At 46.1% G+C, this 27,911-nt stretch overlaps 1 protein-coding gene across 12 annotated transcripts in view; it reads right to left on the reverse strand.

Annotated features, from left to right (window-relative positions):
* Nucleotides 1-21,229, reverse strand: part of LIMCH1 (LIM and calponin homology domains 1) — a 356,706-nt gene extending 335,477 nt beyond the window's left edge. For 8 of the 12 annotated variants that reach the window (XM_053577488.1, XM_053577484.1, XM_053577482.1 and 5 more), the window contains exon 1: nucleotides 20,880-21,229. In XM_053577488.1, the coding sequence (XP_053433463.1) occupies nucleotides 20,880-20,975 (96 nt within the window). In that variant the 5' untranslated portion in view covers nucleotides 20,976-21,229. The remainder of the gene's footprint in view (nucleotides 1-20,879) is intronic. The other 4 variants (XM_053577485.1, XM_053577483.1, XM_053577486.1 and 1 more) reach the window with 2 other exon arrangements.
* Nucleotides 21,230-27,911: the final 6,682 nt, after the last annotated feature.

A 27,911-nucleotide genomic window follows, 5' to 3' on the forward strand; every position in this document is an offset into this window, starting at 1 on the left:
CACTGGCCCCATATACTGGAGGTGGAGGGTTCAGACCCAGACAGGGCCAAAAACTGCAAAATAAAAACTTGAATATTGAATAATGGGATAAATAAGAAGCTCATCAAGGCTAAAATGTTCTAATCTCAAAAGAATTTTTTTCTATATATAGAAAAAGCACCTCTAACACGTATTTGCTGCAGGATGAAACTATTTTGCCAAATCTAAGGACCCTAGAACAGAGTCATTCTAATCATCACTAGTCCCAAAAGAAGGAAAGAAAGAAAGAGAGAAAGAAAAGATCTGAGCAGGAATTAGCAAAATAACCAGTGAACTTTCCAGCATCCCAACTCTACCTAATCTCCCAAACCAGTTTTTATTTTTACCCTCTTCTTTCCCACACTCACTCTGGGTAGGACCCAGCTGTGCTGTGCCAATCTGGGTCATTCAACACAGAGGATCAGTGGGCGACAGCCGCTGTATCCACTTTTAGAAAGGTCCCACCTGTCTGGGGCAGGCTCAGGCACAGAGCCGCACATTCCCTGGACCTGGAGTTCCCAGTGAGCAGCAACTGCATGGTTTTGCTATTTGTAGGCTTCAGACTCCAAAAAACATATCCCCACCTGAGAAATGCAGGGTGTCCATAAAGTTCACGTGCAATTGATGGGCTGGGCGCGGTGGCTCACGTCTGTAATCCTAGCACTCTGGGAGGCTGTGGTGGGTTGATTGCCTGAACTCAAGGGTGCAAGACCCCCATCTCTGAAAACTAGCTGGACGTTGTGGCAGGCACCTGTAGTCCCAACTACTAGGGAGTCTGAGGCAAGAGAATCTCTTGAGCACAAGAGTTTGAGGTTGCTGTGAGCTATGGCACTCTACCAAGGGAAACAAAGTGAGACTCTGTCTTAAAAAAGAAAAGTGTCTGCAATTTATTAAATTGCACTAAATTGCACATGAACTTTATGAACACCCTACATAAAATTAAATGAGAAAAACAAATCAGATACTGGTACTGGATACTTCCATTCCTAACATCTTCTAAAAGCTGTTATTTTATAAAATAATTATAAATTTATAATCTATTATACAAGTCCACATACGTTGGGAAGAAAGGAGAATTGAGGTACCCGGTATAGACTTTTAAATTTTGTTTTCAAAGTCAACACTTCAAAAATCAATCTGGCTCATTCACTCACATTTTTACACCTCGTAGAACAAATCAGGTGCTGACTCAGACACCTGATATTCAGTGATACCTCTAAAAATGACACTTTTCTAGTCTTACAAAAATAGGAATAAAACAATTTTTTTTTTTTTTTTTTTTTTAGAGACAGAGTGTCACTCTGTTGCCTCAGTAGAGTGCTGTGGCATCATAGCTCACAGCAACCTCCAAATCCTTGGGCTTAGGCGATTCTCTTGCCTCAGCCTCCCGGCTGTAGCTGGGACTACAGTGCCCACCACAACGCCCAGCTATTTTTTGTTGCAGTTTGGCCGGGGCCGCGTTTGAACCCGCCACCTCAGTATATGGGGCCGGTGCCCTGCTCACTGAGCCACAGGTGCCGCCCTTAATGCCTCTTTTTTAACCACTCCCAGATTATAATCTTATGCCCACTTCTAAGAAGTAGGCACTATTCTAAGGTTTTTATTTATTTATTTATTTATTTTAAGGCAAGCATGAAACGAAGTTTATTGAGGAAGGGAAAGGTGGATTTATAGAGAGGAGCAACATACGTTCACCATAGCGGGTGAACCAGCCTCCACTGTCAGGGCGAGTAGACAAAGAGGCCTCTGAGGATTTTATTTTAATTCTTTCCTTCTTTTCCTTACCACCCATGCATGTGTTCTTATACATCACCACGTTTTAATTAAAATGTTAGTAACAACTGGTGGTGGCCTCTGCAGCATCCACTTTCCCCCTTTTTCTACCAAAAGTATCCAGATTTTCCTTTAGGAAATTCACTGCTTCCCTGTTGGGTAGCAGGCAGCCTTTCTGATAGGGACAGACCAGGGTACACCCTGATTGGCTCGGGGTAATCAACTGATCTGTTCCCCTGGCATGCTGAATGAAGGAGATGTCCTCTTTCTCAGCCCAGAGGCATAAAGAGAACATGAGGTTCTGTGGTCGTCGCTTTTCCCCAGTCAGCCCCAGTCAGCCTGTAAGGGAAAACCTGGACCTTCTGAAGTGGGGTAGGGCAGTGTGGGGACTGGTAGCATGGGAGACCAGCACATAAAGCCAGGCAACGCACAGCACGGTGGACAGAGAATCCAGGGCCTCATCATGGGGCTGCTGAGTCAGCCTCGCCCAAGTAGGGATCTATCTGCAGACTGTCAGCTGAGCCAATAAACTACTCTTCTAGAGCCAGTTTCAGTTGGATTTCTGTTGCTTGCAATCATAACAATGTGCTAACTAAAACACACAAAAAAATTGTAAATGGAAAAATTACCAAATACACACACATGCACTAGATTAAAATCTAAGAAATAAAATTTTAAATAGGTCATATGACTCACAACTCTTGATGAAAACTAAAAGTCGGTGGCCATGAACACAATAATTAAGAAAATGCCATGAAGATTATGTTAACCAGTTCGGTGAAAATATTTCAGACTGTATATGGAACCAACACATTGTACCTCATGATTGCATTATTGTACACAGCTATGATTTAATTAAAAAAAAAAAATCAGTGGCCAATCATGTCGGAGCAATGCCAGGGTTCATCTTGACACTGGGGAACCAGAGTCCTCACATGCACAGGATGTGGTGTTGGGGAGAGGCGTGGAGCATCCTTTGGACAAGATCACTCACCTTCCCAAGTGGCAGCAATTGTCAAGAAGTGGTATTGGTTGAGAGAACTTATTTTTGAAGTTTCTTTTAAAAGTACTGAAAACATGTAGGGCCACACTGGCCTCCAGCACCCTTCGGTGTCCCCTCTCCCCACCCTCCACCCAGCTCTTCACTCCTGTTCCCCATCCTCCATCCCCCTCAGGGACGCCCCTGGTGAACAGCTGGGCTGCCCCCCACAGTGTGGTGGTTATGAACACAGGGAAAGCAGCCAGACTACAGTGACTTGAAGATCAGACCTACCATCTAATGACTGTGTGGCCATTGGCTGTTCATACCTTCCTCCACATCATGGTAGCAATGAGAGTTTGCACGTACTCAAAGGATGCTTGAGAGGTTAAGTACTTAGAACAGGGCCTGCCAGGCCACCAGCCCTCATTACCTATGTTTAAATTATTTTTGTCATAAACTACGGCATTAATAACTTGAGGGAGTTTAGAGAAACCCTAATTGCTGTCCTCCAAGAGAAAGCAAGCCACAGCCCAGACAAAGCCAGGTGGCACCAAGGAGTCCCACCTCTGCACCAGCCCACCCCAGCTCCACCCAACACCTCTCCCTCCCAGACTCCCCACCCCACGCTCCTGCCTGACTGGCGTCCTTTACCTCTCCTCCATATCAAGGCATCTTTATACATCCTTAAGCCTCCACTGAAAACATGATTTCTTGTTCCTTTTTGCATGGCCAACCCCTGCCCATCCCCTGGCTCTCAGCTTAACCAGCACTTTGTCAGAGAGGCTGCCTCGTGACCCAGGAGACCAAAGAGATTCCAGCCATCTCTGTGTTCCACGCAACCTGCTCTTCCCCTTCTGAACATGTATCACGTGTGTGATTCTGTGTTCGGGGTCTGCATTTGTCTCCCATGCCACTGAGTCCCTAGAACTTGCTCGATAAATATACAATGAATGCGTGAATAGTGTCCCAAACTGAGGCAAATTGCCAATGCCCACATCCTGGTGGTAGAGAGGCCTCTATGTCAAAGAAATAATGGAAGTGGAGAAGTCAGCCACCCTTAGACCAGTTGCTTCCTCCCAAGTCTCTCTTCATTTCCAGCTCACCGTCCAAAAGCTCCTCACTCACAGTAAATAACCCTTGTGGGGGGGAAAAGCACTGCTTCAATTACTACCAAGAGGTAACACGTCCCAAAGAAAATATGTGTCATTAAAAAAAAAAATAGGGGGTGGGGGGAGGCACTATTCTACTACTTTCTCCAAAAAACAATAGAAAAACCTTTTCCTGGAAATGTGGCCCAAGGGCCTCTGACAGCAGATAAGAAAGGTTGTGCAATTCTTTTAAAAAAGGCATCTCCGTATGACCCAAGATCGCAGATCCAGCATTGGAAATCCTCAAGGTATTGTTTCACGAGCCTGTGTGTATACATATGTGACTAAGATACTGCCTGTGCAAAATATTCACATGAGTATTTTTACTATAAACAACATACCTATTACTCCAAGTGCATGAATAATGTCCCAAAATAAGAGACACAGCAAAAGTCCTTGTATTCTACAAGACGACACTGAAAAAAAATAGACCCTAATGGAAAAGATAGAGTTGGTGCAGAAGGCTCAAGCCCCATTCAATTTTGTAGCCAGAGCATTAGCAATAACAAAAACAGTAAGAACATCAAAAATTGCTGCCACAGATAAAAATGTGTGTTCTATTTCCTATAACAGGATAAACGTGGGATTTTGCAAAAGGGAGGGGCGACAGGGGTGCCTGCTGAAAGGCTGTGAGGAAAGACTCAGGCTGCTGCTTTATGGAGATAAGAGGAAAATGCAGACAGATCTGGGGAAATCAGACCTTTCAATCAGAGGCCCAGAGCCAGAATGGAGCCTGGAGCAAGAACGGGATCACGTCCTGGGGGGTTGTGCCGTCCACACTGCCCTAGCTTGCTGTCAACTGCTGCTGCTCGCTGCTGCAGAATAAAAGTGCTAATGAAAATCTCACATGAGCCATTGTAATTTGCACCTTCTCGAGCATCCTTCCTCTGTTTCCCAAGTGCATGGGCGATAATTCACCTTACAGAAACAAATGACAGCAGGCGTACTTGTTGGGAGGTCAGGGCCCAGGCCAGGTGAGCGGTCCCAGAGCAGAGCTGCAGTTGGGAGGTGCCGGCTGAGCAGGCCAGAGAAGGGCAGCCGGGAGGGCACCATCTACGGCCACTCCGGACCTGAGTCCTGACTGGCCTGCCTGCCAAGCTGAACCTGGGAGAAACTTCCTGAAACAGGCACAGCAGAGAACCTGGAACTGGGACAAGGTGGAGGGCAGGCAGCAAATATTGGAGCAAGGACTCGCCGGGACACCACGGTGGAGAGCCTAACAGTGGCAGACGGGGAGACACATGGAATCCACATTTTTCTCCTTCTTGTTAATAATCATACTTTTAGTCTAGATCTCACTCAGTATCCAGGACTACTGAATCCAGAGCAGGAGTCAGGTCCCAATCAAGAGGAAAGAGGGGGGGAAGGGGATGTGAAGGGAAAAGAAGGGACCATAGTCCCACCCGCGGCAGTGCACCCTGCGCCCGGAACGGCCTTTCATCAAGGTCCTCAACCACTCTCCCGACAACACTCACCTTTCAAAACACATTCAAAGGCCTCCAGGCTGGGCAAAGGGGCTCATGCCCATAATCCCAGCATTTTGGGAAGCCAGGGTGGGTAGATTGCCTGAGCTCATGAGTTTGAGGCCAGCCTGAGCCACAGCAAGACCCCCGTCTCCAGAAAAAATAGCTAGGCATTGTAGCGGCCACCTGTAGTCCCAGCTACTCAGGAGGCTGACGCAGGAGGATTGCTTGAGCCCAAGAGTTTGAAGTTGCTGTGAGCTACGAGGCCATAGCACTCTACTGAGGGCGACAAAGTGAGAATCTGTCTCAAAAAAAAAAAAGGCCTCCAGCTGCAAAGAACATGCTCAGGAATCCCACAGGTTCCCCCCACAGGGGAAATGCTCAACAAACAGCATCACACATGGTTAAGAGAAGGAAGAGGGAGGGGGGAAGGGGCAGGCCACCTGCTTGGCTAGGGAGGTATTTGGGATCATGATCTGCCACCTGCTTGGCTAGGGAGGTACTTGGGATCATGATCTTTTTAGAAGTTCACTTTTACTTCTCAAGGGTCCCAAATACTAACTCCAGAAAGTTACCCTCTCTGATGATTAAATATATACTGAGCCACTCTTCAGAATAGAGCTGCACACCATGGCAATCACGGGTCCAAGCTCTGGAACTACATTGCCTGGGTTCAAATCCCAGTTCTGCCACTTCTTAGGTGTGTGACTTCAGGCAAATCAGTTAACATTTCTGGGCTACTGTTTTCTCATCTGTAAAATGGCCATGAAACAGTGCTTATCTGAGAAGCCCTTCATCTGCCAGGCCCTGTGCTGGGGTCCTGTGTATGAATGTGTCTACACACACACATACACACATGCACATCGCCTCATCAACTCAGACAAGCACTGAGACTCGTGCTGACATGTGATAAATGTTCCAGAAGTGTGCAAGCTGTTATTATTTTTTTTTAATTTGGCACTGAACTAGCCACTTTACCACTTCCCATTGTCACATTCCGTCAGCTCTTACAGCACCATCAATCAGGCTTCTGGTTGTCACAAGCCACTCCCATGTATGACATCTTGCACGGTCCCTAAGAAAACAGGCAGTGACCACATCTGCAGGCTAATGACAACACTCAGCTCCGCAGGCAACGTTTTTTTTTTTTTATTTCCCATAGGAAAGGCAGAAAGGATGTTATTAGTGTTACCATTGGGTCATGACAATTAATGGTCATAGCCGTGGTTATTTATTAAAACAAGGTACAGGTTGGTCATTTTTATGGGGTCTTTTTTCCTTTAAAAATATCCAGGTAATAAGAACCCATACAGGTGACCACAATAATACACTTCTTTTTCTTTTTAAATCTATCCTATAATCAGAAATACTCCAATCATTCTTGCATATCGAGAAGTAGAAACTTGTTTTGAACAGGTGAAAGAGGTTTGCTTTGAGGTAGGGAAAGAAAGAGCAGCCCAGAGTCCCCAGGCCAAATGCCAGAGGCATGTTGGCTTAAAGAAGAGAGACGTTTCCTCTCCCTCCCTGCAGCCAGGAACTCCGAGTTCAGTAAGCCCTACCTAGTCCTGAGGGCAAAGTTGGCTTCCTAAATAATTCCCTCAGCTGATATCACCTACCTAAGTGCCAACAGGGGAATCAGTGCATCCAATCACTGACTGTCTCCAGGCAACTACTGGGTAAACTGCTTTTTTAAAATCACTCTTTAAAAAAAAAAAAGTACTTTGTTTCCCATCAGGGCAGCAACAGAGTCTATTTCAGGGGTAAGGAAACTATGGCCTTCTAGGTCCTTAAGTGAACCCTTTCGACTGAATCCAAATTTTACAGAACAAACCCTTTTATTTTTATGAATACATTTGTATTCATTTGTTATGTTTTTATTCTATTTTTTAAGTGAACATATTTAAAATACCAAAGAATACAGTTTGTTTCAATGAAATAACCCTCCCAGATTGACCAGCAAGTGAGAACATTGTTGGCTCCTACGCTCGTGACTTAGTTCTAACTTCTCCTGCCTGACTCTTCCCATTACTGCACGAGGCTAGTTGGGAGGGTTTATGGGGCTTGGGTACCAACCAGTCTGTTGTCAGCTTTGACAATGGGGCCCTGCGTTTCTGTTTGAATTTGTGAACAGCTGCACAGCTTGATAGTATTTTTTAATTCTGTCTGCTTAACAGCCCATCGTGTCAAAAAAGACCCAGAGAACAATGAAGGCAGAAAGCAGACTTTTTAATGAGGCTTAAGAATTGCAATATTATCTTGTTTCTGCTAATGATGATTTGCTTGCTTTGTCATACTGCAATGACATCATTAAAGAAATTCAAGGCTCATCAGCCTTGTAACATTCTTAAGGAACACAAAAGCTTTAAATTAGAGGGAGAGGTACAAAAGGTACCTTTCTGCCTTTATTGCAGAAATTAAAAGATGAAAAGTAAAAGCAATAACATCTGGAAATAATGCCACTGAAACAACTTATAAAGTATGTTATGTATGTGGAAAGCTTACGTAAAGGGGAAGCCATCGAGTGATGCAGAAATTGTGAAAGGTTCCATTGTCAAAACTGTAGGATCCTTAGACCCTGAGAACATTTCAAAAGTACAAACAATTGCCTCTTTTAAGGAGAACCATAACTGATGGGCACCATGAATTAGCCTTGAACTTAACAGAACAACTTTATGCAACTTCCTTTCAAAAGGAGCATATATGTCATTCAATTGCTCTGGATGAAGCAACTGATAGTACCAACTTAGCACAGGTTTTTTACTTCCTTCAAGTCATAAAGATCTTCTTTGCTTCAGAGAGTTACTTGCTTTGGGCACTCTTGCAAACAGAACACAGGGAACAGATACCTTTAGTAACTTTCAAGATAAATTTTGTGAAGTTGGACGGGATTTGATAACTTTAGTGAGTATATGTATAGATGGTGCACCTTCCTTGACAGGAAAACATAAAGGGTTTATTACACAGATAAAAAAAAAAGTATTAACAGACCCAGATGCTCTCATTTATTTTTATTGTACCTTGCATCAACAAAATCTCTCAGCTAAAGATACTATAGTAAGTAACACTTTGCAACAAGTTATAACTATTGTTAACTATATTCATGCAAATGGAATACAGCATCATCAGTTTTGTAACAGGCTAAAGTTAAAAATTAGGTATTAAGTGTGGATTTGTCCTATCATTCTAAAGTGCCTTGGCTATCACAGGGACAGTTGTTAACCAAAATTTTATCTCTATCAGAACAGATAGTTAATTTTATGAAGGAAAGAATCAGCAATGATAACTGGGCATAGTGGCTCACACCTGAGATCCTAACACTCTGGGTGGCCGAGGAGGGCAGATACCTTAAGCTCAGGACTTCAAGGCCAGCCTGAACAAAAGTAAGACCCCTTCTCTACTAAAAATAGAGAAAATTAGGTGGGCGTTGTGGCCAGCTGTGGCGATAGTTCCAGTTACTTGGGAGGCTGAGTCAGGAGAATCACTTGAACACAGGAGTTCGAGGTTGCTGTGAGCTAGGCTGATGCCATGGCACTCCAGCCTGAGCAACAGGGTGAAAAGGAAGGAAGGAAGGAGGGAGGGAGGGAAAAGGAGAGAAGGAAGGAAGAGAAGGAAAGAAGGAAGGAAAGAAGGAAGGAAGGGAAGGAGGGAGGGAGGGAAAGAAGGAATCTGCAATGTGAATTATTGAAAGAAGATTCCTATCGGAACGCAGCATTTCTGGTGTGATACTATGTCAAATTAAAACAACATGAATATTTCTTTACAAGTTAAAACTAAGTCTATAGTTTGGTGCCCCATGATTGCCTTAATGTACACAGCTATGATTTAATAAAAAAAAAACTAAGTCTATATATGTCATGTGACAAAAAAAAATTCAAGCATTTTGAGAAAACGTATCCTTTTTCAAAACACGTCTCCTGGGCGGCGCCTGTGGCTCAGCGGGTAGGGCGCCGGTCCCATATGCCGGAGGTGGCGGGTTCAAACCCAGCCCTGGCCAAATTAAAAAAAAAAAACACGTCTCCTTCAAAAAAAAATTCCAGATGAACATTTTCTCCAGTTAGCAACGTCATTGGTGAGCAGGGTGATATATGCAAATCCTTTGAAGAATATGCAGCTGTTACAAACCTATTAATTGGAGAATACAATGAATGGTTCACTGACTTTGAGAATTAAATTAGCATTTCAGCCTTACCTAGTTGATATCACCAAGAGACCTGAAGAACTACAGATGGAATTGACTGAGCTCACAGTAGATAACATTTTTAATTCATTGTTTGATGCTAAAAAAAGGAGACGGTTTAAATACAGAAAAATGCAGTAGAATGCCCATGCCTTCAGCAACATGCCTGAAAATGCTTTCTTGCTTTTCAACCATTTGTTGCTGCAAATTTACATTCTCCTGTCCAACTCAAATCAAGATGCCATTAAGGTCACAAATAATTGATACCCATCTAGGGGATCAATTGAAACCACCCAATCAAATATCCAAATGCAGACACAAAAAAGTCATTAAGAGGCTAATCAACTTTAAATTTAACAAATAGTTTTCATTTTTTGAAATTATTAAGTACATAATGTAGTTAGGTTTTTACAAAACAATGTACATTTTTAAGTGTATCTAATCGAAGGTTCTTTAATGAGGCCTTGTTTTATCACAGCTAAATGAATGAGGCCTTCCAACATGAAAAGATTCTATTTTCTCGGTCACAGCAGCGTCCAAGTGCCAACCAGGCAACTGTAGCTGGGCATAGACTCACTGAGAAATCTCTCAAGCAGCGGGCAAGGTGGCTGTGGGGCCCTGGCAGGGAACAGATTGAGTCAGACAAGGAGAGGACAGGGTGATGACTGAGGCTCAGCCCTGGGCCACAGGACTCTGAGGTTTACCCAAGAAGGCAGATCTCTCGCTCTGACACACATACAAATTCGTTACAGCAAAATATGACAACTTTCCTAAAAGAGGTGACTACTTAGCGTCAGGTATACACAGAAAAGGGACAGCTTAATGAACTTAGAAGAATCAAGGAGTGTGCCACGGATTTAAGCTCCGTCCTACAATGATTTGTCCCTGGAGAAGCAGAGAAGAGGCATTCCAGGGTGTCCCTACCCCAGGGTGGCGCCTGTGGCTCAGTGAGTAGGGCGCCGGCCCCATATGCCGAGGGTGGCGGGTTCAAACCCAACCCTGGCCAAACGGCAACCAAAAAAGAAAAGAAAACACTCAAGTGGACTTTACTGAAATGCCTCCATTAGGAAAAAAAATACGTATCAGGGTGTCCCTACCCCAGTAGCCATTCGCCTCTTTCTCCTGAGGAACAAAACTTAAAACTATGATCTGGGAATTAATTACCACTGCTTAGAAAAAAGAGCCTTCGCCAGGGTCTTCCCTAAAACCAGGAGTGGTCAAGTAACTGAATTTCTAGGCAGGACATATACAAAATGCAGATATGTCTGGAAGAATTTCCCAAATGTCATCTTAAAAGGGAAGACTATACTGGTCATTTTCCTTTCCGCCATCCTGCTTCCCGGAAAGGCGATGTGATGGTGACTCCCTGGCAGCCATATTTGACCATGAGGAAGGGGTGGAGGGGGTGGGGGAATGGTGGGTTCAACTGTTGAAAGCAGTCACAGGCCTCCAGAGTTTATAATTTATGGGGCTCTCAAATGCTACATGACTGTATTAGTTTATAAAGCCCCCTGTTTCAGAGAAATTTGGAGCAAGTTCTCAAATCAGAGAATATCTGTGAGTCACCACCCAAAGACACAAAATTGCTCTGCTCACCCACGGAAAAGCAAGCAAATTTCTTGCAGCCCCTTCTTCCTCAGAGTGGAATGCGGCCTCCACAGCCCCCATGTTGTCCAGAAAGTTTAATCCAGAGTTCAGGCTCAAACATAAATCCTCAAGTCCTCTGCCATTTCTCTTATATAAGAGTTCTTAATTTACCTGCGACTCAGACGCAAAAGGTACAGAAGATCCTCGTGAAAACTCAAGAGTGGCCTGCAAGAATATTCAAGAACTTCCGACACCACTCCCTTCCCTGCCGCCCCCACACACCTGAAGAGCTATGAGAGGATTTCTACCCTACCTTTATTCAAAGCATAATCATAATACAAGCATGTGTTATCAAAATCTTTGCTCAATAAATTAGTCCCAATCTAATTCTCCTGCTTAGAACCTTTCAGTGGCCTTAACTTTAATATTGTTTTCACTAAGAGTATTTTCCTCCTAAGCCTCCTCCAACCCCGCCATCTTCATGGTATACAGCCCTAATTATAATTATGTATTTATTATTCAGAATCTCTCCACACACTACATGGTACACTTCATGAGGGCAGCTACTATGTTTATTTTCTTCCTCTCTTAAGCCTGGTTCCTAACACTACACCTGGCACTCAGTAAACACTTTTTGAAGCTCAGTAAATACTTTTCAGGAAAGGAACTTTAGGAAGCACATTTTCACAATTAAAGTTTATTTTCGCCACTATACGGAAGCAAACTTACAAATACGTGAGAGCCAAGTGTCCCGAATTGTTATTTTCCTCTTTTAAACCATTTGACCGAACTCATCCTGGCCACCACTCAATTAAGATAAAACATTCAACTAGGGGGACGCTGTGGCAGAAGCCTGTAGCCCCAGCTACTCGGGAGGCTGAGGCAAGAGGATCCCTTGAGCCCAAGAGTTCAAGGTTGCTGTGAGCTGTGATGCCACAGCTCTCTGCCGAGCGTGACAACGTAAGACTCTATCTCAAAAAACAAAAAAAGAAAAAGAAAAAGATATTTATTTAAAGATAAAATAAAATAATATATAAAGATATCTATTTAAAGATAAAATATTCAATGAAAACAAAATAATTGCTTGAAATATCATTTCAAAACATTTCTTAAGGGAGGAAACTATGTACTTATCACAATAGACATAACTTCAGTTCCTCTCTTGGTACAAACTTGCTCGGTGAATCCACTTGGTAGAAAACAGGGCTGAGAGGGCGGTGCCTGTGGCTCGAGGAGTAGGGCACGGGTCCCATATGCCAGAGGTGGTGGGTTCAAACCCAGCCCCGGCCAAAAACCACAAAAAAAAAAAAAAAAAAAGAAAGAAAATAGGGCTGAGGATTTTTTTTTTCTTTCTAACAGTGCTAGGTCATGGAAATTAAAAAGCCACAAGCCTTTCTGCCCCTGACCTTTTTTAAAAAGGCAAGGGAAGGTGTATTCTTACATGGCCTCCTAAAGAGCTATTTAGGGATAAATGGGTGGGGTAGTCCCTAACTTCTAAAGCTCGACAGTGACCAGGAGGCCACACAGTGTCCTGCAATAACTGTCCTGGCGTCACTGTCACAGGCAGAATAGGGGACAGCAGAAACACGAAGCTACCCCAGGCTAACCAAGATTTTATGCTAAAGGTCTCAGCAGAGATGAAAGGGAAGAGCTGACTATGGGAAAAGTTGTCCACCGAGCCGTTCCTTACGTGCACATTATATGATTATGATGCCACCTTTCCTCTCCCTGACGCCAAAGATAATTCCCTGAGATACAATACCCATCCCATCAGGGTTACATGCATCAGGACTTCTCTTTGGAAGTGTTGTTTTCAAAATTGCAAACACGGAATTTTACCACAGCAGAACTGAACTCCACGACACCCTTCCTCCTTGAAATACAACATCTCGTGGCCAGGCAGAAGTCTTTCCAGTGTCCTGTTCTTTTTTTGTTTGTTTTGTTTCAAGAACTATTTTTTCCCTATATTATCTATTAACCCTCTATCTTAGGCTACTTTTATATTTCTGTCACTTAAAAACAAAGTTCTATTATGTTTTCATTTCATTTTAATTATACTGAAGTCATCCTTTTTCCTATCCGACCCTTCCCTCCAAAAAATGATCCTATCAAATGTAAACACACACACACATCCTTAGAAACAAATGAGGGAAAATGTTACAAAACTGCATTGTACATTTTTAAAAATCACAAAATAGTGAACTGGGCTTAAACAGAAAATTCGATTCCAATGATAGTAGTTTAGTAAAAAAAAAAAATCAACCAGTGTTAACTGATTCAGTCCTCACCTGTGACAATCAAGGCCAAAATGCAAAATGATGAGGGTGAAATGGAATGTGATAGGGATGTCCACACAGCCAAGAGTGCCAGCAATCACAGACCTGCCTCCGTCAGGGCCCGAGCTGGAGGACAGGCTGGCCCACTCCTCCCTTGGAAGGACCTGCCTCTTGGCAGAACTCAACAAGACCGTCCCTAGGTGTAATTTTGTCCAGATGGGAACTATCAGGAAAGGTGAAGGGACTACAGCCTCAGACAAGTGTGCTAACAGCACTTAAACAAATTGGTGCTGAGGCTGGGCACCATGGTTCATGTCCATAATCCTTATACTCTGGGAGGCTGAGACAGGTGAATCACTTGAGCTCAGGAGTTCATAACTAGCCTGAGCAAGAGCAAGACCCCATCTCTACTAAAAATAGAAATCCTAGCCAGACATGGTGGCATGTGCCTGTAGTCCCAGCTATTCAGGAGGCTGAGGCATTAGGATCACTTGAGCTCAAAGAGTTCGAGGTTGCTGTGAGCTATGATGCCACAGCAATCTATCAAGAGTGACAGAGTGACTATCTAAAAAAATTTTTAAAAGTGACAAGTGTGGTGGCTCATGCCTGTAATCCTAGCACTCTGGATGCCAAGGTGGGTGGATTGTTTGAGCTCAGGAGTTCAAGACCAACCTGAGCAAGAGTGAGACCCCCCATCTCTAAAAATAGCTGGGCATTTTGGCAGGCGCCTATAGTCCCAGCTACTTGGGAGGCTAAGGCAAGGATTTGAGGTCTCTGTGAGCTATGACGCCACAGCACTCCACTGAGGATGACCAAGTGAGACTTTGTCTCAAAAAATTAAATTAATTAATAAAATAAAACAAAGTACAACAAATCCGTGCTGAGAAAGATATCCCTTCACACCCATATTTGGAAAACAAACCAAAACAGACCACACAGATAGTAGGTCTTTACCCAAACAAAATAAGGCACCTTCTCCGTTAGTTAGCAGATGTTAGAAGCATTTATTCCTGGCCACTAAAGACCAAGCCATGGAGACAAAGCTACAAAAAGCAGAGCCATGGTCCCTAATGCCACAAAAATAAAATATTCTAATACCATCTGTCCTCTTAAGAAATCAGAATACAATGCATCAGCAAGCTTAAAACATTTTTAAATTAATCACTTACCTACCAGCCACCTGCCTAATAAAACTTCAATAGAGTAATTTGGGGCTGCGGCAGTCGTGATGACAGGGCCCAGAAACTGGATTCCAGCAACTCTGAACCACATATGATCCCACTGCTCTGTTCCACTTCGGGAATTTTAGGTCTGGAGACAGCAGGCAAAGGTGACGAGCCTGGTTCTTGTTGCCTGAGGACTGCGCAGCAATACGTACTAGATAAAGCTGAGGTCAGCTGTCCAAGGGAAGAGACCCTTCCATACCGCAGCCAAAAGAGACAAACATGGTCTAGGGAGCCACAGCTTTGGAAATCCACATCCTGCTCCCACACAGAGAGGTGGTGGTGTAGAGGAGACCTCTGCAGTCACAGGAACAGAAAGCTCGGTCCTTATAGGATTTTTTACACGTGGCCTTACGTGTGCAAAGCAATCTAAGATGTCACATAGCAGGAGCTGTGAGGTCAGACAGCCTGGCTTGAATCCTGATTATGACAAGCTCTTACTGACTAGGTGAGCCTGGACAAGTTTCCCAACTCCTACAAGCCTCAGTTTCCTCAACTGTAAATCTTAGATATCTGGATATACATATTCGTAGAAGTTAAGCAAGGAGGCATTGGATTCACGGCCTAGCTCTGACACTTACCTGTAATCTTGGACGGATACATAATCTCTCAGCAACTCGATTTCCTCATCTAGAAGTTGGGATGATAATAGTACTTACTTACAAAGGATCAGAAACAGACATTTTGAGGTTGGTTGAATCCATGGATGCCGAACGCACAGACACGTAGGGCCAACTGTACACAAGTCGCCCGAGCCGGCACATGGTAAGCACTCAGTGAATCTTAGCTGCTCTCATTAGCAACATCAGCATCATCGCCACAGTTATCATCACTATGACACTTAAAGCTTCAGAGTGGTCTAAGAAAAAAGAGAAGCCGCCAGCACTCCTAAAAAGAGCTGCCTTGTCCCACCTGGCACTGACTGCCACCCACGGAATGGAGGCCAGCTGTCTGCATCACGGCTCTATTGTCACCCATCCACAGAGAGCAGGAGGCCAGGAGGCTCAGTTGCTGGGAATGCAGGCCCAGCCTACCCCTCCATGGTGGCCAGGGTACAGTCTGCCCATTTGGAGCTTACTTGATGCAATTGGTTTCCAGGGAGATACTGGAGCAAAAAGTGCCAGCTCCAACCTCCTGGTTTCCCTTTCCCCCAAATCCGTGGGACCTCACTGTTTTCCTACCACCCTTCCCTTCACCCTTCACTGAGTGTCTTTGCAGCCCTTGTACACAAACAAGCTAGACTATTTCAATGTCATTGTGAGAAAGATGCTGCCTGCTGAAATTTACATATCTATTCAGACCACCACTCCTTTCTTGATCCAGCCAGAAAAGTTTTTTCTTCTCCCTTGGCTGGAGACCATTTGCAAAGTTAAATCCTTGTTGTAATAACAGGATGTAAGAGTCAAGTCGCTACAGAGATGCAGAATTAGAATGATGAGATATATAACACATGGCATCACATCACAAAGGTCATAGGTTACTGCCACCAAATGCTAAGTCATCTCAAAGGCTCCTCATCAATGTTTCCTACGACCAAACAATACAATGTCTTTCAGTTTGGGAGAGCTACGGTGTCCTCAGCACTTTTAATCTCCAGGATTAGGCCCCAGTTGAATGAGAAAGCAGCTCTATGTGGGTGGGGGGAAATGAACCAAAATGAGGAACCAATCCCTTCCAGCACTCGTTCCCACTCACGCGAAATATAGATTAGTCACAGATAAGATTGCATTCATCACCAAGCCCCAGGGGCTTACCATGATTAAAGTTAAAGGAGTCCAGGGAACCGCTCAAGTCGAGAAGGAAGGGTGAGTTGGGTTGAAATTTCCAGCCCCTCCCTACAGGCCTGGGAACCTGGTCCAAATCACAACTGAAACTAAGTTGAAGGACATCTGTTTCTTCCGAAAGTCTTTGGCATTGAAAAGAAGAACTGAAGATTAGAACAGATAAATATTGTTGTGGGTGGAGAGACAAGGAAGGAGGATCAGGAAAATTAGAATCATCTACTAACAAACTCTCTCATAACTCAATAAATACCACCAGAAGAAAGAAAGAGAAAGAAAAGGGAAGAAGGTGGAAGGAAAATCAATGACAAATCTTTTCTTTTCTAGCAGAACTTGACACAACAGTGAACGAAACACTGCTGAATTTGAGATAAATGTTTGGACATCCACTATTTGTATAACAATTTAATATTGGATTATCCACAAGAGGAGGGGCAGTAAGCACTCTGCTTAGAGTTTGCTAACAAAGACATTTAAATATTCAGCATAATACTAGGGAATAATTTTCTAAGCCCAGATGGACTACCAGGATCATTTTATGAGCAGTCGTTACAGCCTCTCCTCTGACCCTAAAATCATTTCTAGTGCTCGTCAGAGTACATGTAGCATCTACTTCCGGTCCAGATATCCAGAATTAATAAAATGAAGTAATAGCATGAAATCGGTAGGCAACTGAATTATATTTCTACCCTGGACATTTAGTGTTCTGAATAAATTTCTTTTAAAATCATCCTTAGCCCAGGCATGGTGGCTCACGCCTATAATGCTATAGCACTCTGGGAGGTGGGTGTATTCCTTGAGCTCATGAATTCGAGACCAGCCTAAGAAAGAGTAAGACCCTGTCTTTACTACAAACAGAAAAATTAGCCAGGTGTTTTGGAAGCTGCCTATAATCTCAGTACTCAGGAGGGTGAGGCAGGAGGATTGGTTGAGCCCAAGAATTTGAGGTTGCTGTGAGCCATGATGATGCCGGGGCGCTCAACCCCAGGGCAACAGAGTGAGACTCTGTCTAAATAAATAAATATATATATGTATATGTATATAATCAACTTTCATTTTTATTAACAACAGAAAAAAACAATAGCAATGATAGTGATACCACAGTAGTAGAGATGATGAGGCTAAGAGTAATAACAACAGTAATACTGATGGTAATATTAATACCAACCATCACTTACACAGCACTTCCGAAGTCTTGGACACTATTCTGAATACTTTAAATGTATTAATTTATACTTTAAATGTATTAATTTATTTAGACCTCACTGCACTCCCATGAAGTAGGTGCGCTATTATTAGCATCCTGTTTTACAGCCACTTCCAACAATCTCCCCTTGTTATTTTTGTTGTAGTTAACAACCACAGCTATCTTTCAAAGAAAATATTTGGAGTCATAGAGAGGAAAAGCGGCTTGCCCAAGGTCACCCAGCGAGTGGCCAACAGACCCAGACTCAAACCCAGGATGCTCAGCTACAAGGTCTGATCTCTGCCACTGGGCTCTGCTTATTGCCCCTTGTTTCCTTAGGGAGGCCTTCTAGAAAAGGCAGATGGAAGTTAGTCATGCTCCTCCCTGCATAACCAGGGTTACTATTTGAAGTTTGCTGTTCCTTCCTGAGGCTTCCCAAACCACGGTAAGATGCACAGCCTGCTCCTACAGCTATGAAAAGTCACTGGCAGTATTGTGAGCTGTCCCCACACTGTCTCTGACCATGGCGAGCTCCATTACAGCTTTCACCTTTGCCAGCCAAGGAAGAAGTGGGGGTTGGGGGGGATCCTTCCCAGGCCACATTTCCTGCCCAGTAACACAGTCCTCAAATAGCCAAGGCTGCAGGCCGAGAAATTCCTCACCAGCAAGTTACGTCCTGGAGCTTGTTCCTTGAGCCTTTGTTAAGAATGGACGTTTTCTCATGAATCCATGATTCAAGAAGACCAGGGACTGAGTTAGAAAGCCAAGCAGCAAAGTTTGTTTATTAACCTGCTACACCCAAGGGAACACTTTTCTGAAAAGGTGAAATTCCTCACTACTCAAAAAGAATAAAGGAAAGAGGAGGAAAAAAAAAAAAAAACCTAGGGGGAAATTTAATCACCAAGTGAACAAAAGTGAAAAACAAAGCCCTTCCAATGAGGATGTTGTCAGAGACAATAGGCCCCTAAAAGAGACGAAATTGTCTCCAGATATCAATCCCCCCAGGAACTCAGCTGCACTAACTACTACATTATTGCTCTACTAGCCAAGGAATCTTTGTTCACACGGCAACTGCGAGCAAAGCCATCTGTTACTGCTCCTGGGTTCCCCCGGTTTGCAGACATGGCATTTACATTTCAAGAGGAACCTCCAGGAAAGGAAGAGGGAGTTCTCTATCTTTCCCCAGGAGCAAATATCTTTTTATACAGTCTGGGAGGGGGAAGCTCGCCTTTCCTTGAAACTGAACTCTGCAATTGAAAGGAGATAGGCCACTTCAATAATGCACATGCCGTGTGCTCTGGCCGGGCCACCACCGAGTGCTACAGGCACGCACACCTGATGACGGTTTTCCCATTCTTACATTGGTACAATTGATAAAGTATCAAGAATAACACCAAACTCTCTAGCACCTAACAGGTCACTACTTTGCTAAGTAATCCCCTTTTCCTTTTACTAAACCTAATATAAAGCTAATATTCTGTACTGTATAATATTCAGCCTGAAATCTACCACCTCATAAAAGCAGACTGTAGTCTGGGCCAAAGGAGACATGTTTTATATATTGATCTAGGTGGAGGCTATCATAATATATACATAGGTCAAAACTCACGCAGGGGACACTTAGGATTTGTACACTTTACTTTCCTGGATATAACTCACACCACAATGTGTTTTTAAAAGCAGAGTATGTTGATATTACTTACAATTAAGGAAACTGGGAATACATCAGGCGCCTTCAAGAATAGTATGACTATTCTGTTTTATATCTTCCTCTCAACCCACACCTACAATTTCCCCAGAGAATTTTAAAGTTCAAGAACCTGAAACATACAGTCATCTAACTCTGCACTAAGCCGGTAACTACAAATGTCTCCTGAGTATCCCGTGAGCCCAGAGAGAGAGAGCACCTGTCACACGCCAAACCCGTTCCAGCCACATATAAAAAAATAAAAGGCCAAGGTCTTTTCTCATCTCATAGGGACATGCCTGAGGCTATTAGCAATAAGCCTGGAGTTTATTGTTCTGTTTCTTTAACCCTGTTTTTAAATAGATGCTTCTGAATTCAGAGTGATATTTTGCTTGCATAAAGCATGTTAACCCTGAAAGGTGCAGGTGTCTGGCGGAGCATGACAGCAGCATCTTATGCGGGTGGTGTGTGCACGCAGCTCAGCGGATTTATATCCGCTCTGAGCCCTGTTATCCCGGCAGCACCTACAGGGCCCAGAGGAGGGGAGTCTCTAAGGGACCGTCTGAGTACTGGAAGCTTCATCACGGTTGGGTCGTGACTTAGCGGTACACTCGCTTCTTTGAACTAATTGCTTGTAGTTTTGGCCTTGGAGATCGAGGCCAAATTCACACCTTTCACTAAGCCTCGAGAAAGGCCACCCATGGGAACAGAGGCTCCTTACACGGATCACAGGGGTCACCTTCCCGCCTGGAACCCCTCTAGTGTCCTGACCACCGCCGACAGGTCATTTCCGGAGCCCAGGGCTTCCAAGCTGCATTTACAGATAGACATCGTGAATCAAGATCACCCGGCTAGCGCTTCCTGGACCGAGCCGAGAGCTCCAGTGATTTCCCTGGCCTGCCACCGTGTCATTTAAGAAGTGAAATACGCTGACCGAGACGGGTCCCCGGCACGTCGGAGCCCACCCCGCCGTCTCCAAGATGCAGCGTCTATGCGGATGGTGAGCTCGCGGATGGTTCCCGCAGGCTCCCCCGGCCCTGTGCGGGGTGCCAGCCACACACCTGACCCGGGGCCAGGAATACAGCAAGAGGCTCCAGAGGGTATGCGCCTCCGTGGAGACACTGCCAGCTCCGCACCGGGAGCGCGGAGAGGGGGCCACGAGGCGGAATGTGGGGCAGGGAGCTAAACACCCCGAAATGCGGCCCCTGTGAGGACTCCGGGGCTCGCGCTTCTGCGCCCTTGCAGCGCTTCTGCTCGCACTGCGCTTCCCTCCGCAGCGACTGGCAGCGGCTGGAGCTGAGATTTTCGCAGCCGGCCGGCAGGAGGATGCGGACGTGGGAGACCGCTCCTCCCCTTGCGCGCACTCTACACTGCAGGGTCCCCCGTTCACGCCCACCCTCACCCGGACTTAATACCGAAGCTCCAGGGGATCACAGCTCGCCGAGGCCCTGGCGGGTGACCCAGAGCTCCTGGCCTAAGAAAGTGGGGGGAGGCGAGGCTGGACCTGCGGACCGAGCGTGCGCGGGTCACTGGCTCCGGGCGCCCCTGCAAGGCCGCCCGCCGGCCACCAGCACCTACCTCGATCCACTTCTGCGCCTCGGAGAAGGCAGGATCGGGAGGCGGCTCGGGCTGCAGGGGCTGAAGAGCTTCCAGACCAAGAGCGGGACAAGCCATTTGCGAAGCCCCGCGTCCACTAGCGCGCCGGGATGAGGACGGCCGCCGGCGCCGCAGGAGCGCGCTGCCCGCCCCTTCCCGCCCGCCCGCTCCCCGCTCCGCCCTCCCCTGCCGTCCCCTCCCCCGCCCGGCGCAGGTCCCGGGAGAGCCGCGCGCTGCCGGAGGACGCGGCTGCAGCTGTTCCCAGCGCCGCCGGGCTCCGGCGCTCCGCTCCCCACCTTCTCCGGCCGCTCCGCCCCCGGGGAGGGGGGGGGCTCGGCTACCGGCTAAAAATAACCCGGAGGGATCGCTGGATGTCTCCCTACCCGTTCACGCCGGCCCGGGAGGGGGACTCGGCTGGCCGCCCCGGAAGCCCCCGCAGGTCTCCGCACCCGGCCGGCTGCAGAGGGGCGGGCAGGGCGACCCGCACCTGGGAGCCGCGCGCGGAGCGGGGCAGGAGCGTCCCGGGAGAGCCGCGCTGCGGCAGCCGGGCGGGAGGACGCGCTGGCACCTGCCGTCCCTGCCCGGCCGGCCGCAGAGGTGGGGGCCAGAGAGGCAGCCCCAGCCCCGGCTCCGGGAAGTGTCCGCCCACCTGATCTTTCTGTAAGAAAAAAAAGAAAAACGACCCCGACGAGCTTCTTTTCCCACCAGGCCAGCTACCCGTGTGCCAGCCTGTAGACTCATTCAACCAACAGTTAACTGTCCACCTACTATGCGCCGGGCACCGAGCCAGGCGCTGGGCACTCAGACAAAAAGTGAAAGAGAAAAAAAAAGCAACTCGAAGTCCTCGTTCTCAAGATATTTACATTCTAGAGAGAATTGGGGGTGGGGACAGACAATAAACAAGTAAATCGAAAGAAGATGGTTGCAGAGAGTGCAGTTAAGGAGATAAAAAGAGGGAAATGAACAAAGAGGTGGGGGCCAGAGAGGGAAGCTGGCCTGGAGGGAAATGAACAGCCCCTCGCGCTCCTCGGGAAAAGAAAGTGCGGGCTAATTTCCGACAGCCTTTCCACCCTCCGCCAGGGAGACGGGCCTGGGGGTCCGGGTTCCACAGATGGTGGGGGGAGGTCTGTGTTCCACAGATGGTGGGGGGAGGTCTGTGTTCCACAGATGGCAGGTTGGTGGGGGTCCGGGTTCCACAGATGGGGGGGGTCCGGGTTCCACAGATGGGGGGAGTTCCGGGTTCCACAGATGGGGAGTTCTGGGTTCCACAGATGGTGGTGGGGGGTTCCGGGTTCCACCGATGGGGTGGGGGGTTCCAGGTTCCACAGATTGGGGGGGGTCCAGGTTCCACAGATGGGTGGGGGGTTCCGGGTTCCACAGATGGTGGTGGGGAGTTCTGGGTTCCACAGATGGGGTGGGGGGTCCGGGTTCCACAGATCGGGTGGGGGGGGTCCAGGTTCCACAGATGGGGTGAGGGGGTCCGGGTTCCACAGATGGAGTGGGGGGGTCCGGGTTCCACAGATGGGGTGGGGGGGTCCGGGTTCCACAGATCGGGTGGGGGGGTCCGGGTTCCACAGATGGGGTGGGGGGGTCCGGGTTCCACAGATGGCAGATTGGGTGGGTCCAGGTTCCACAGATGGGTGGGGGGGTCCGGGTTCCACAGATGGGGTGGGGGATCCGGGTTCCACAGATCGGGTGGGGGGGTCCAGGTTCCACAGATGGGGTGAGGGGGTCCGGGTTCCACAGATGGAGTGGGGGGGTCCGGGTTCCACAGATGGGGTGTGGGGGTCCGGGTTCCACAGATCGGGTGGGGGGGTCCAGGTTCCACAGATGGGGTGGGGGGGTCCGGGTTCCACAGATGGCAGATTGGGTGGGTCCAGGTTCCACAGATGGGTGGGGGGTTCCGCATTCCACAGATGGGGTGGGAGGAGGCCAGGTGGCCGGAGGGGAGCGGAGCGTCTTTATCCTGCTCCTTCCTTGGCGAGGCTCAGTCACGCCGCTCTGCTGAGAGCTGCAGCTCTGCCCGCCGCTCCCGCCCTGGTTGCTTTCCTCAGGGTCCCAAAGGTGCCTGTCCCCTCTCGCCCCGTCCACGTCCCAGGCCTGGAGATGGCAACGGCCCGTCCATTCTGGTTTCCCCACCGTGCTGACTTTCTCCTAACAGCCGCTCACACTCCTCTCAGCCGCCCCCACTTGAGCCTGTTTTGCATGAGAGACAACAAGGATCCAGGGAAGTTTTCGGAGGAGGTGGCATGGTGAGTGAGGGGACACGAATGGGGGAGAGTGACGAGTGCCACAGTTGGGGCAAACATCTCCAGATGGGTGCCAAGGCTTTGAGGTAGGAAGAGTTCGGTGGGGGTAGAGGGACCCACAGCTGGCCACCTGGGTGGCTGGACTGAGGTGCGGAGAGAACCAGGTGGGCGTGACAACGTGGGGTACGCAGGCCAGACACGCCCACCTGGTTGGCCGCACGGAGCTGCGGCCTGGTGAGTCCGGCTGCCCTAAAGCAAAGGCGCCCTCCGTTTTAGAACGCTAGCTGGCCAGAGGTGTCTGATGGCGGCAGGAGGACAAGTTTAGCCTTTGTCTAATTCTGCTGCTAGGGTAGGAGATGGAACAAAAAACAGGCCTGAAATTCCACCATTAGCAGCTTCGGAGTCAGACAGACTTTATTCTGTTTACTTTGAAAACACCTACGTGGCGCTTGGGCAGCATCCGGGACTGTTCTAAGTGCATTTCAAATAATCGATTATTGTCTCCACGAGGAAGCCCGAGGACGGAGCTGGTGAGCAGGGAAGCTCCAATTCAAGCCAAGATGGCCTGGAGCCAGACCTGCCCCGTCCAAGCTGACCAAGCTGCTCCTGACCGAGTCCCATCCAGACTCTGCCACTTACAACGTGTGCCTCCCTTTCCACATCTAAAATGAGGTTGAGGCCAGGCGCCGTGGGTCACACCTGTAAGCCTAGCACTGTGGGAGGCCCAGGCAGGTGGATTGCTTGAGTTCAGGAGTTCGGGACTCTTGCAAGAGCAAGACCCTTCTCTTCTAAAAGTAGCAAAACTAACGAGGCATGCTTGCTGGTGCTTGTAGTCCCAGCTTCTTGGGAGACCAAGAGTTTGAAGTTGCTGTGAGCTATGATGCCACAGCACTCTATCCAGGGTGCCAGAGTGAGACTCTGTCTCAAAGAAAAAAAGAAGAAGAAGAAAAGGGGATGGAAGGTTGGGTAGAAGCATCCTTAGGCTACCTGCACTTTCAAAGGAAGTTCAACAAAGCCATCAGGAGGTCCTTGAGCCAAAGTCAGTACCGGAGTTCTGGGTCTCAAGAACAGGCTTGCTTTGCTATCACTGTCATTTTCAGTTAATTGACTGGAAGCAGTCAATGCCAAAGCCACAGGGGAGTTCAGAGCACAACAGCTGGGGTGTTTGGTCAGTTAAGCTCCCTAAGGGGCACATTTCATGGTCACCACACTAAAATTTGAATCCCGCCCTGTCACTCATTCTGTTATATGAATGACTTTATCCTCTAACCTCTCCGAGTCTCAGTTTTATTGAAAAGTACCAATTTCCTTGCCTGGTACTTAGATATCAGTGGTTAACAATCACTTTGGCAACATTGCACATATATTGAAATATGCATATCTGTTAGTCACCCAGCCCTAACTCTAAATTTCATCACATAGAATACTGGGAAAACTTGTGGTTGAATGGAAAAAGTACTTATGAAATTTCCCAAGTTCTGTCTTAAATATTACCTTTTTGATGAAGGCGTCCTCAGCCACAAGTCAATATTAGTCACATCTGTGTTTCCATCACATAGGTATTCTCAACATGAGAAAGTAGGTATAAGAATCTTTATTATTTGAAAAATACTCTGAAGCCAGGTGCTCATGCCTATAATCCTAGCACTCTGGGAGGCCAAGGAAGGAGGATTGCTTGAACTCAGGAGTTCGAGACCAGCCTGAGCAAGAGTGAGAGGCCATCGCTACTAAAAAAAAAAAAAATAGAAAAATTAGCCAGGCGTTGTGGTGGGCACCTATAGGCCCAGCTACTTGGGCTGCTCAAGCCAGTGGATTTTACTTGAGCCCAAGAATTTGCAGTTGCTCTGAGGTAGGCTGAGACTATGGCATAATACCCTGAGTGACAGAGTGAGACTCTGTCTCAAAAGTAAAAATGAAAAGTACTCTGCATTCATCATTGCTTTGACATTTGAGGCCATTTAAAAATAACGCAAATAATTTTAATTCCTAGACTACGACACACTGAATCACCTCTCTACTACAAAACTCCCATAAATGCCACATAAACTGTACATAGTATTCTCTGCATGCACAGCTTCAGATTCCTCACATGCATAGCCGAGATGAAAAGAAACGGATGGAAATCCCCAGAAGGCAAACTGGGGAAGGAAGATAAAGCCAGAGCAGTAAGTCCATGAGCTGACCTTTGACTTCCCAGCAGAGAAACATTGTACCTGCTGGGCTCAGAAACCTCAGGCCTTACTGCCAGCAGTAGAGGCCCTGGCCTGTGCCATGTGGAGAATGGGAACTTGGCGGCACTATCCCCCCAAAACACACACACACAAAGGCTACTCCCACAGAGAAAGAATAGACCAGAAAATTTTCTACTACCACTGTAGAAGGGTACATGCAATAGGAGGGTTCTTTGTCTTGACCTCAGCTCTGGGTGTGTGTAGGACAAGGGCAGTGGGTAAGGATGAACCTCCCTTGAAAATGTATAAATATGGGTGGTGCCCGTAGCTCAGTGGGTAGGACGCTGGCCACATACACTGGGGCTGGTGGGTTTAAACCCGGCCAGGGCCTGCTAAACAACAATGACGACTGCAACAAAAAAATAGCCCGGGATTATGGCAGGCACCTTTAGTTCCAGCTACTTGGGAGGCTGAGAGTTGGAGGTTGCTGTGAGCTGTGATGAAACAGCACTCTACTGAGGGCGACATAGTGAGACTCTGTCTCAAAAAAAAAAAAGAAAGAAAGAAAATGTATAAATATAAGCCTAATAATCTTTACAGACAAAATACGTGGGTCTTTAATCTCTTTATGGACAAAATACGTGGGTCTTATGATAGTTTTGAGATACACAAAAATCAAGAAACATAAAATCTGCACAGATGGAAACAAATGAAGCCCTCCCAGCAACACCAGTAAGCGGAGCAAGTTGAAACTTACACAGGTGAATCAGACAGGCCGCTGTCAGCGGTGTTTCATGGAAGTGAAATAACGGACCATAATACAGTCTGTCTCATAACTGTCATAGTGACCCAAATATACTTGATCCAGGATGCTTCCCAACTGCCAGCTAAGACATTAACTTACAATTTTGTCTAGCACCTCTAGGGCACCTAGAAGAAGCAAATGTAACTTTGGCAGGCATGCCCTCAGCCCAAGCCTCACGGGATTCCACATGTATCACCCTGCTGAAGATGAGTGTACAATCCCAAAGTATAAAACGCAAAAACAATGCAATCTAAACAAGATTGAGATGCAACAGAGCTACCTAGAAATTCATCTAATGGAGCCATCAGATAATGTTTGAAAAATAAATTTTAAAAAGATTAAGGATGCAGAATAATGAATAAAAGCAGAATAATAAAAGGACACACAGATATAAATGTATATGAAAAGAAAACTAAAAATGGAATATATAGCTATAAATTTGAAACTCAAAGGATGGGTTAAAGTACAGGTTAGACAAACATGAAGAAAGAATGTGTGAATTAGAAGATAGATCTTTGGAAATTATATGGAAGGAGGCATGAAGAAAATGGAGAAAATAGTAAAGATGGTTTAAGAGAATGTGAGGATCCCACAAAACAATTACTAGGAATCGTACAAGGAGAGACTGGAGAAAATGGGAGAGGCAATATTTTGAAAGATAGTTGCTAGAATTTTTTTGAAATTAATGCAACACAAAAATCATTAGATTCAGATAGCACAGAATTCAAGATAACCTATATTTTTTAAAAAGAGACATACTTTAGTGCCTGTGGCCCAAGGAGTGCCGGCCAGAGGTGGTGGGTTCAAACCCGGCCTCGGCCAAAAATTGCAAAAGTAAATAAATAAATAAATACAAATAAAATCTATATTAAAAAGAGAGAGAGAGACATGGTTAATAACAATGGGAAATACCGAGATACCTGCTTCTTTACACCCCTACAATTGCATATGTAATGCTTCCCTGTGGTTAGACATACAGCAGGAATCACTTCTTCTTGAGATTGGCACTCCCAGGACTTAGCACCAAGTTCTGGATGATGGATGAATGGACAGATGGCTATATGGCTAGATAAAAGACAATGGCCACATATACTCTGGAACACATAGTTTGAATCAACCTAGTGTGAGGGCCAAATACTTTCCTAATATATAACATTTACATGGGGTATGTAAATTATATTTATGTAATACTCAACATTTTTTATCTTTTTAATTTTTCGATTGTACTTGTTTCATAAAATTTTAGGGAGATTTTTGTAAGAGAAATATAAGTAAAATTATCATGGTAACACTTCTGAACCATTAGTTTCTGGACACTAAGTAACCCCCTAAAATCTGAGGAGTTCTGTCATTCTTCAAGTCTAAAACGTCTACTTCTTTCGAAGTTTCCTCCCTTCTATTTTCTTTCTTTTAGGGCCCCTATTTCTTGGAGTTGTTCCTGTTGATTTTTCTCTAATATGTCCCATCTTTTTGTCTTTCTGCTTGATGTCGTGGGTGCCTTCCCTAACCTCAGAGTCTTTCATTGCATTTTAAATAGCAGTCACTACAATTTTATCTCATTATGTTTACTAAGTAGTGCTGCTTCTTAGCAAAACACTCTTGTGGGTATATTCACTGCTTACACCTGAATACATTAGAGTTTTAAATTTGTTTTTTCTTGGATGATGGAAATGTTTCACACCTTCACGAGTGATGGTTACCCAGCTCTAAAAAAATTCAGTGAACTGTACTTAAGAGTTGTGCATTTCATTACCGGTCATTCTACCCTTTAAAACTTTGACTTCACTGT

The sequence above is a fragment of the Nycticebus coucang genome, chromosome 23 (assembly GCF_027406575.1).
Source record: "Nycticebus coucang isolate mNycCou1 chromosome 23, mNycCou1.pri, whole genome shotgun sequence".
NCBI classification, from domain to species: Eukaryota; Metazoa; Chordata; class Mammalia; order Primates; family Lorisidae; genus Nycticebus; species Nycticebus coucang.